This window comes from Urocitellus parryii, chromosome 15 (assembly GCF_045843805.1).
Source record: "Urocitellus parryii isolate mUroPar1 chromosome 15, mUroPar1.hap1, whole genome shotgun sequence".
In the NCBI taxonomy this organism is placed as follows: domain Eukaryota; kingdom Metazoa; phylum Chordata; class Mammalia; order Rodentia; family Sciuridae; genus Urocitellus; species Urocitellus parryii.
The window spans coordinates 3,426,938-3,438,807 of NC_135545.1; the positions used below are offsets into that span (position 1 = coordinate 3,426,938).

General features: G+C 37.0%; 1 protein-coding gene across 1 annotated transcript in view; it reads right to left on the reverse strand.

The window, feature by feature from the left end:
• LOC144250457 (uncharacterized) overlaps nt 1-11,630 on the reverse strand; it is a 91,276-nt gene extending 79,646 nt beyond the window's left edge. Inside the window, 3 exon segments of the mRNA XM_077793299.1 lie at nt 6,296-6,418; nt 10,857-11,000; nt 11,622-11,630. Coding sequence (XP_077649425.1) covers nt 6,296-6,418; nt 10,857-11,000; nt 11,622-11,630 — 276 coding nt within the window.
• Nucleotides 11,631-11,870: the final 240 nt, after the last annotated feature.

Here is an 11,870-nt window from a genome sequence, read left to right on the forward strand (position 1 = left end):
CACACATCACTTATATGGTACAAAATTGGCTCACACATTTAAAAAATGAATACAAAGGACTTTCAGTTCAGGTGACTTAAGGAAAATGTCAATAACAATGACAATTTAAATTGGTCAAAGCAAAGATGACTTTGACATTACTAACTTACCTGTTTTTCAAGGTAGACAGCTAGTAATGCCAAGTTAGTTTCCATATTCAGTGTTTAAATTTGCCAGGTGTGGCTGGGCACACTTGTTATTGCAGAATCTCAGGAGGCTGAAGTAAGAGGATTGCAAGTTCCAAGCCAGCCTCAGCAACTTAGTGAAGCCCTAAGCAACTTAGCAAACTCTGTCTCACAATAAAAATGAAAAGGGCTGAGTATGTGGATGAGTGGTTAATTGCCTCTGGCTTTAATTCCTGATACCAAAAAACAGAAAGTGCAATGTTCATTGTTTAAAGGGGTTTCTTTGGCAGAAATAACTGAGTTAAATTGTGATCAAGCCTTGTCTGATATCATGGTTTTCAAGGGTAACCTAAAGTTCTAAACTAAACATTTCTTCATGAATGTCTGTTAACAGATATACCTAGTGCTTATTTATCAAAAAATCTCTTGTGTAAGCAGTGCTGTCTTTTATGCATTCAACATTCTTAAACCTGACTTATATCTGCTGGCTTGGAATAACCGTCTAACTTGTTAATGTTTAGCAGTACTACTACTTCTAGGAAAACAACCTGAATTACTAAAATAAGTCATCACCTATGGGACAGATGAAAATAACTCCGACTTCCAGTATGGCTACTGACTCTAATTAAACAAGGGGCAACTGTAAAATTATGTAGATTGAAGTTCAAACCCAGTATCCCTATTTCAAGGCTGGTGAAACTGTTCTGCTCAATGTTTAAAACTGAAACTTGGAGGCCTATATCAAAGGACTCAAAGGGGTAAGGAAAAAACAGTCATATTTTGGTCCCTGCCCTTGAATGTCACCTGTAACTGGAAACATACACTGTTTCAGATCTCAAAAGTGAGGAAACAGGGAGGTAATAAAGGGAACGTTAATATACAACATTGCCTGATAACTGTCATGAGTGGCTCTGTCAGAGTCCCAAGTTTGTTCTAAGACAATTTGAGATCTACAAATTTCCTAAATGGCTACATAAGTAAACCCAATATTTCTCACTGATATGATTATTGATTATTTAGTCCAAATATCATCTAGAAAAAATGAAAGGCATTGAGGAAAAAGAATAAGAAAAAGTGAGAAAAGTAGAATTAAAATGACTGAAATTTCATATAATCATACATAAATAAATCACCGTGAATCCTAACATTAAGCATGTTCACAAGACACTAATTTCAAAAAGAAAACTATAAATAAATTGCATAAAGATCATTAAGGTAAAGTGATGAGAGGGGGGAATGGAGAGAGTTGGCAGAGGTTTGGGGAAATGAATTTACAGTTTATATTGCAAACTTTGTGATACGGTCAAAAATACATCGTAAAATTTTATATAACTAAAAAGAATTCACAAAAGATATAATAGGATATGTGTAATTCCTGGTCAACTTTTCCAAGAGAGCCAGATATAACACAGCTAAATGGAATAACTGTATCAAACAGGTAACAGAAATTTAGAAAGCTATTTAAAAAATCAGACATTATTTGATATAGTAAATATAGCTAAGGAGTATGGGTAAGAAATCATGAAAACCAAGTTATGTATATTTAAGAATATTTTATCTGTATAATATATATATATGTATATGTATATATTGTATAAATTATAACATAAATAACAATATATAAAACATATTTGTACATAATATATAATATTCATTTATATATAATAATTGTATATAGATATATACATATACACACGACAATAACTCTGATAATGTTTCCATAGACTTCAATGTCCATAGAAAAACTAAATTGTGTGTGTGTGTGTGTGTGTGTGTGTGTGTTTCTAACAACTCTGTTAATGCTTCCAAAGTCTTAAATAGTCTCCACTCACAAACCACTGGTATGCTATGCCCTGATTAAGCTTAAATTAGTTACCTATATTGATGGTTTGCAGGGACCAGCTAGTAGATGCCCGTTGTGTAAGTGTCGTACATAAAAGGTATTACTGTCATGTTTATTGTTGTCTTAACATGATCTCTGCCTCAATTATGCTGCATCCAGTTCTTTGCCAACTGTCTACATTAACCTCTAACCTGCCATAATATGCAAGATACCCAAGCAAGAAATGGCCTAACAAATTCCAAACCCAAGCTCTCCTATTACTGATGACCTATAAACAGGTCTCCATGGGAAGAGCCTGACTGCCATACCTCTTTCAAGTTCCCTTTTAAGCCTGAAGTAGCCAGCACAGTCATTACCCCTCTCCCTAAAGGTAGCTTGGGGCACTTCATAAGAAGTGAAGAATGAAGTCATCCCAGAGCAGCAGAGCAGTGGCCCCCATGGTTGGAGCAGGAGCCATGGCGGGTCATGCCAGCATGGGCCTGAGGACCAACACACCAGGGGGAGGCAATCCAGGCAACACCAGAGTGTCCCACCGAGGAGGCCTGGCCTGGATCTGCTGTGGAAGCCTGCTCCACTCAACACCACAGGTACAACACCAAGTATCCACGAACTGAGGACGTTAAAATCCTGCTTCCCAATGAGCAGTGGGAAAACTAAAGTCGGTTAGACCTGAATGAGATTGCAAGAAAAACCCATGGTATTAATATTCTTTCAAACTCTCATTAGCGTATATGTGAACCAACAGCCATAGGATCTTTACAAACTCTGATCCACATCAATTTGTACCAACAACTATGACCCAAGAGCTAATAAAACCCTAGGCTAGCACAATCAGGTCAGCCACTACTGGGATCCTCTCTGGCCCCTGCAAGAGTCCACTCCTGTTCCTCACACTCAAATACAACCTATTGCTTTCACTCTTGCTTTCTTTTTTTCTCATGCATCTTATTCTTAAAATTTTAAAAGCAAGAAGCTAGAGAGAAGTTGATGTAAGCTACTGGAGTCTACTGTATGATGGAGGGCACTGTCCCCATTTAGTGATACAAAACCGAGACCTGACACATGCCACTTAGGGGTAGTGGAGAAGAATCAGGTTTTGTCAGCCACAACCCTAAGAGTTGATCCTGCAGGCTTCTCCTACTGTGACTAGCTGCTAACAATGTAAGTCTTTCTTGGCTGCAGAAGACTCAGGGTTGCACAGGCCCTGCCTGCCAACAGAAGCAAAAAATCCAGTTTCATCTCAAACTCTATTTTTAGAAAGACCCCAAAGAAATAATCAACTCTTACAACATAGCCCTTCCAAGAATATGAAAATACTCTTTCAAAATAAGAAGAAAAAATAATAATAAAACTCAGGGCTAAAATTAATAAAAATGAGAATAAACATATAAATGGAAAGATTAATGCAATAAAGGGTTCATTTGTTGTAAAGAAGAACATCATTTTAAAACCCATAGACAAACCAACCTAAAAGAGATAAAAGATCCTAATCAGCAAAATTGCAAAAAAAAGGAATTATGAAAAACACTTCTGCAATTTATAAGATTCTTAGACTTTTTTGAAAACATGTACATTCCAAAAAAGTGGAAAATCTAGATGATATTGACAAATTTTATACATACAAAACCTACCCAAATGTGACCTTGATACACAGAAAATATAAAATGGACCAATATAAAAAATGAGATTGAAGCAGCTGTTAAATGCTTTCCAACACAGAAAATATCAGGATCAAATGGACTCTCAGTCAAATTTATCTAAAAATTTAGAGAAGAATTAATACAAGTTCTCCTCAAGTTTTCCATGAAACACAAATGTAGGACACACTACCAAATTGAATCTATGTACACTATTTCACCCAGATACCAAAACAAAATATAAATCAAGGAAAAACAACTTCAGTGCCTGCATCCCAGATCAACATGGATAGAAAAAAATTAAATAAAATATTTGAAAACAGCATCCAAGTACACATGAAAGAGGTCAAAATCAAATGTATTTTATTTTCAAGATGCGTGTTTGATTGAACATGCACAAATCAGTAACTATAAATGGACCACACCAACAGAATTAAGGAAAAGAAGAGCAGAATCATCTGAATCAATGCAGGAAAAGCATTTCAATAAATCTAGCACTCATTCCTGGTAAAACTCATGAAAATCATTCAGCAAACATGCAGGAACAAAATCAATACTACATAAATAAACCAAACACTTTTCTATACTCTAATAATGAATCTGCAGGAAAAGGAAGAAAAATGCCTCATTCACAATAAACTCAAAAAATATGTAATTCATAGAAATGAATTTAACAAGGAAGATGCAAACCTCCAAAAGGAATGTGGAAAGCAATTGAAGGAAGAAACAGAAGATGTGAAGTGAGAAACACCTCCCATGTTCTTGAATGGGCAGAATTGATGTTTGAAGAGGGCATTACTACCAAAAATTTCATACAACCTTGACATAATCCATATCAAAACACTAATAAAAATTTTCAGAGAAATAAAACCAAAATGTCATCTAACATTTCTATTAGATCAGTAGAATGATATAGAAGACATGGACACAAATCCACATGAATTTAATCATCTGATACTTTACAAAGATTTGAAAAACAAAGGGAGAAAAGGTAGCCTTCTTAAAAACTAAGGGCTATGATAAATGGATGTACATAAGTGAAACGTGAAACAGTATAACTATATTTCCCACTGCAAAAGAAAATTGAACTCAATGTTGATAAACAATCTAGGAATTATACAGAAATTCTGCAACTGTTAAAAGAAAAGACAGATTTAAAATTCTATCTTATTTCTTCAGGCTCCAACTTTCTTAGCAAGACTCATAAAAGTTCAAAAATAAAACCAAGTAGGAGAGAATCAAATTGAAACATTGAAAAATCCTGTGCACCATAAAGTAAATCATTAAGAGTGGGAAGAGAGAACCAGGGAATGCAAGAATGTTTTGCCAAGTATGATTCTGACAAAATCATTAAACACAATGAGTAAAAAGAACAGAAAACCTCACCAAGAAATCAAACTACTCAACCAATAAATGAGTCAATGTGCAAAGAGATGTGTCACAAAAGAATAAATACAAATAACCAAAAATTCTCTGAAATATGATTATCATCCCTACCTACTGGAGAAGTAGAAACCAAAACAACATTGAGATTTCAACTCACTGCAGTTAGAATGACAATCATTAAGAATTCAGATAAATAATGGATGTGACTGAGAATGGAAGAGTAAGGGTATTGCAAGGAAGTATGACCACTTTGGAAGGAAGCATGTAGAATCCTGAAAAGACAAGGAATGGACTAACCATGTGACTACTCCTTCCTATTTACCCCAAACCTACAATTATCATGACACCGACACTTCAGTATAGCAACAAATATCATGACAGCAGTTTATGTAACCAGACCACATGCGTATGAGTCCATGAATGGACAAAAAATGTGGTTTACACAGACACTCTCTCTCTCTCTCTCTCTCTCTCTCTCTCACACACACACACACACACACAGTGGAGTTAACAGTCATTAAAAAAGAAAATCATTGCATTTTGCATTCATGTATGAAACTGAAGAGAAACAAGCAAAGTGACATATGCAAACTCAAAAGTAAAATATTCAGTCTTGTAGATGAAATAAAGAGTAAAATAAGTGAAAAAATGGAGGGACCTCATAAAATACCAGGGAGGTCAGCAGAGTAGAAAAAGTGGATTGAGGGAATGAATGATAAAATGGAAAAGGGAGGCATAGAGCCCAGTAAAGCTCACATTTCAGTACATCTATAAATCCCAACTAGTGAAGAATAGAAAGACAAAGGGAAGGAGAGCAAGGTAGAGAAAATGGAATGGGGCTAGAGAGGAGGGGAGGTTAAGAGGAACTACTGGAGATTAAATGAGAGAAAATTAAAGTTCATGCAGTTAGGATCGAATAATAATGAATCCTATTCATGTGCAGCTATTATGCAGTATTCAAAACATGTTCAAAATAAATGTAGAAATGCAAATTAAGGACATGTGACATAGTGTTATATGCTAAGTTACTCCAGTTTCCAGAAACATAGAATAAAATCTGCAGACCATGACCAAAAGTGAGTAAGATAAAGTAAGATAAAATAAGTCCAAAGTGTTTTCAAATTAAGGAATTTCCAATTTTAGTTGGATATCTGATATCTGAGATCCTTCAGAGTATTCTCTCCTCTGAAATGTTTGGCAAAGCCAGGCATTTGCCCTGAGGATGTGTCAGTGAAGCATTGTGAAACAGAGGTGTTCTCACCCACAAAGACAAGGTTCCTGAAGTTCTCCAGCATCACATCCTTGTACAAAGCCCGCTGAGCGGGGTTTAGGCACTTCCACTCCTCCGCGGAGAATGTTATAACCACATCCCTGAATGTCAGCATACCCTGAGAAGAAATCACACTTTGGTCATGTGTCCTGCAGCAGAGTTTATTACCACCCCAACGTGAGATGAGAAGATGAAGGAACTGGTTCCTATGTAGGATCCATGTTGTGACTTTGATGTGACAAGCTTTCTCAGCTACAGTGTATCAAGGGTAGTACCCAAGGCAGCAGTATTCACAAGTGGGTATTGGTGAGGTGACTGGATCATTGGGGCTCTAGCATGGAACAGGTAAATTGATGGATTCATAATTAATGGGCTATATGGAGGTGATGGAAACTTAAGAGTTTGGGTCTAGATAGAAAAATGTACCTGAATTGATTCTTTGAATGGTGTGTTTATTCATTGCCCTTCCTTACTCTCCCTGCTGTTTGTCCAGAGTCCATGAGATGAGCTGCTCTGTTTTACTGTGGCTCCCTTCCGTGATGTTCTGCCTCCACAAAGGCATCCACGCTATGGAGGTGAACATGCACTGAGACCATGAATCTTGTCAAATAAATCTACCTTCCTTTGAGTTGATGTGTCACAGGAATTTTGTTATGGCAATGGAAAGCACACCACCTAACTTAGAAAATACATCTTAAATGTAATAAGATTCACTAACACACTACATAAAGACATAAATGCAGATGGTATAATTTCTTCAAAATCAGCTTTAATCCTATGCTCTTATGAAATATCAAATATAAAACCAAGACATCAACACAGGAATATATTTCTAGAAAGACATTTTTATGTCATACAGGATCAGTTGTGAAAGCAGAAAAGTAATGGTCAATTTGAAGTGTGCTCCAACCACCTTTCATGTTCAAAACACTAGAAGAACTAGGAATAGTAGGACCTTACCTCAACATTGTAAAAGGTATGTAAATTAACACTAGGCCACCATCATTCTAATGGGGAAAACCGAAGTCATTCCCTCTAAAAACTGGAATAATGCAGAGATACACTTTTCACCACTTCCACTCAAAATAGACCTAGAAATTCTAGCCAGAGCAATTAGAAAAACAAAGAAAAAATTATAGAGATACCAGTAATTACAGAATAGCTTCAAATATCTCTGTGTGTTGATGACATGATTCTTGATTTAGAAGACCCAAATCTTCACCAGGAGACTTCTAGAACCCATAAACCAAAACAGCAAAGTGGCAGCATATAAAAACAACACTCATATCAACTGCATTGTTATGCTCCAATGAAGAATCAATTGAAAAACAAATTAGGAAAACTCTTCGATTCAAATAACCTCAATCTAACAAAAGAAGTGAAAGACCTCTGCAGAGAAATTACAGAATGATAAAGAAAGGAATTGAAGACCTAAGAAGATGAAAACATCTTTCCTGATTTGAATAAGCAGAATTAATAATGTATAAATGGCCATATGAAGAAAAATTTTTTATTTTTAAATACTACCAAAATTTTTAATTTTAAATACTACCAAAATCTTTAGTTATAATTTTGAATGCTACCCAAAATTTTAATTGTTTTTCAAATCTTAACGACATTCTTTATAGAATTAGAAACAGCAGTCATTTAGTTTGGAAGTGTAACAGCCCCAGATTAGCCAAACCAATCTTCAGAAAGAAAATTAAGCAGGAAGCATCATAAAACCTGACCTTAGACTACAGACCTATCGTGACAAAGGCACCATGATGTAACCACCAGAACAGATGAAGACCAATGAAACAGAATAGAAGACACAGAGACAAACCCACATAAACTCAAGTATCTCACACTAGACAAGTGTGCAAATCACATACGTTGGAGATTTAAAAACCCTCTTCAAACAATGGTGTTGGGACAACTGGAAATCCATATGCAGTAGCATGAAATTTAACCCCTATCACTCACCCTCCACAAAACTCAACTCAAAGTGCATCAGACACACATGCATTAGACTAGAAAACCTGCACCTACAAGAAGAAAATGCAGACCATCACTCAACATGTCAGCTTAGGAACAAAATTCCTCAACAAGCCTTGTAAAGTGCATGGAGCAAATTTGAAAAAATACCCAATAAATGGGATGGCATCAAAATCAAAAGCTTCTTCATAGCAAAGGATACAACCAAGAATGTGAAATGGGCATCTCCAGAATGGGAAAAAATCTTTGCGACCCACATCTCAGATAATGAATTAATTTCCAGAAAATATAAAGAACCCAAAAAGCTTAAGACCGAAAATATAAATAAAAATAATCAATAAATAGACAAAGGAACTAAACAGACACTTCTCAAATGAAGAAATTGAAGTCAACAAGTGCATAAAACATGTTCAACATCTCTGGAAATTAGAAAATGTACGTTAAAACCACACTGAGCTTTCACCTCACTCAAGTCAGACTGGATTTATCAAGAATACAAATTTTAAAAAATATTAGTGAGGATATTAGGAAATGGAACACTCAAAGACTGTTGATGAGACTAAGAATTAGTGCAAACACTCTAGAATGCTGTGTGGAGATTCCTCAAAAATCGAGGAATGGAAACACTGGCTTTACCAGTCCTTGGAATATATCCAAATAAGTTTAAATTTGAATACTACAGTGTGACACAGCCATATCAGTGTTTAAAGTGGCTGATTTTGCAATAGCTCCCATATGGATCCAATGTAGGTGCACTTCAACAGAAAAATTGATAAAGAACATTTGTATATGTGCTCAATGGATTATTACTTATCCATAAAAATAATGACTTCATGTACATTTGCTCATAAATCAATGGATGTAGAGACCATTGGCCTAAGGGAAATAACCAAATTCCCCAAATCCCCAAAACCAAATACTCTTTCTGATGTGTGGATGCTAAGCTATAACAAAAAGGGAGAGGAGGAAAGGATGTATGTTCTGTGGATTAGACAAAAGGAAATGGTGGGAGGGAGGGGGTAGAGAAGTAGCAAACACAGTGGATTGGATCTGACATGAACTTTCTATGTACATGCATGAATACACCACAGGGAATATCCACAGAATGCTACATCCAGAAGACTGGGATCCTAGCTAGACTAACATAAATTCCATGTTTGTATAAATACGTCCAAATTGACTCTACTGTCAAGATTAACTAAAAAGAACAAGTAAAAGTAAATATTAAAAAAGCATTGTTCTCCAATATTGATGTACATATATTCCACGTTAGATATTTTGAAATTTGACCACACTTCAAGGAGATGGATGATTGTGCCTAGTCTTCACTTTGCTAACAAGCTTTCAGGTGAGGCTAGCAGGTCAGTTTTCCATTTCCACCTTATCCTTCCTAAGGATAAAGAGAAAACTTGCAATCTCTCATGTGAGGAAATCATCCCCCTCCCAATTAAATACACTGACATAAAATTCTAAAAAAGGAAAATTTAACCCATGAATCCTGCATAATTAAATGTGTTATATTTTAAAAGATCCTTAGCTGGATGTGATTACACATGCCTGTGATCCTAGCAAATCAGGAGGCTGATGCAGCAAACTTCAAGTTCAAGGCCAATCTCAGCAATTCAGCACACCCTGGTCAAAAATGAAAATTAAAAAGGGCTGGAGATGGAGCTCAATGGTAGAGCAGCCCTGGGACTCATGACACATATTGCACTTTTCAAGATGGCCATATATGTGGCAGATAGCCCCTTAACAGGGTGAAGTCCACATAGACTCAAACAACATGCAGTCAAGGGTGATGGACACAGAGGGCAAGCACCCCTGCCAAGGTATCAGTGGGCAAATTGATATTAAAAGAGTAAACCATAATCCATATCAACTATTAAAACATCATTTTATGCAAAGTTTAGAACAAGTGTTCACCAACTTTCAATATTTGTTCTCTTCTGAGACCTGAGAGAGCAAGTCCCTTAATTGCCCAATTTCACATAAATTTATGAGTTCTTCTAGGCAATAAATTCCATCCCTTTTCAGCATAAATTTTTCTAAGGCTTGCAGACCAAAACACCGTGGCACATCCACATTGTCCTACATCCTAGGTGTGCATTCATCACTGACCTCTGAGGACTCAACTGTGTTTGCGCTAGGATCTGAGTGTCAATATATTTCCATTTGCATCTGTCCTACCAGAAGCAATTGCCATATCACACTTGATAAATTCATGGTGAGACTTTCTCCTGAAAGAAAGAAGCTGTGCAATGTCAGGAGAGACTGAGAGCAGGCTCTGCTGTGTAGGGGAGAAGTGTTTCAACAGTGAACGTGGGGCATGAGATCTCCTCAGTGGTAGAAAGCTAGGCTAACACATGTGAGGCCCTGGGCTGAATCCCCAACACTGCAAGATGTGCAATAAATGAATGCATAAATGAAGAGGTAACCTTGACTATAATGAAAAGAAAGTCAAAAACAAGTAATTGGAAGCAGATATTAGGCAGGAATATCAGAAGCAGCTAATAAAGGTAAAAATATGTAACAGCACAGCAGGCCAATTGAAAAAGGGCCCCAACCTGGGACAAACTAACCTGAGATGCTGACATTTCTTCCTCTTCCTCCTCCTGCTCTGGGTTTCCTTCTCTAGCAAGATTACTTTGACTAACTACACCTTCCTCTTTAGAATCTTTTAAAGGCATCTGCAAACCACCTACACCTGCTCCCACCACACCACCCTAAAAGGGTATTACTGAGCAGAAAAGGCCTTGCTCTCATCTCCGTTCTCACACCAGTGAGTTCCCCTCTAGTGAACTAAAGTGAGTTTCTTCTTACTGCCTTCAGCTGAACTCTATTACCTGCAAAAGAAAAAATATCTGCTGTAACACTGGAGCTCTGCACTGTTCAGACCTGTCCCCAAAACAACCAAGTATAGCACATCCTCTTACTGTTCTTCAAAAGGAAGGCTAGACTCACGTCTCCCAAATGTAGCCAGATTCCCTCCTGGTTTTGCCTGTCCTCTCTCTGCCTTCACCTGACAGTTATCTCAATAATGAAGATTCTACCCAGAATCATAGGCTAAATCTGTGGTCATGGAACAGGTGAAAGCATTTCCTGCCACTGACAAGGGATCTTGATGGGAGCCCTGGCTGAGACTCTTTAGGAAAGCCATGCCTCTAGGGCTTCCATGTGTTGTCAGTCATGTGATGCCCACAGCCCTCTCTCCCACACTGTGGTTCTGCAGGTTTGGAATGAGGCCTGTGAATTGTTTTAATAACAAGTTCCACGTTAGCGATGCTCTAGCTCCCACTGGATTCATTGTCAATAGCAGGAAGCTAGATGAAACAGGCACAGCTCACCTTGTCCATCTCCCCCAAACATATCCTCTGAAGGAAAAGACATGCATTGCTGTTTCCCATTGAAGACCTCTAGCCATCATCCTAAATACCTCGTTTTTTTTTTTTTTTTTTTTGGTTTGGATTAAAAGTTCACAAAATGATGGAGATGGCAGTTTTGTCAGAGGAAGTGGTTTTTGGGAAAGCATCACTTATACATTCATGAATGCAATGTTTTCTGAGCAGAAACTGTGTGAACACAGGATGTTTCAG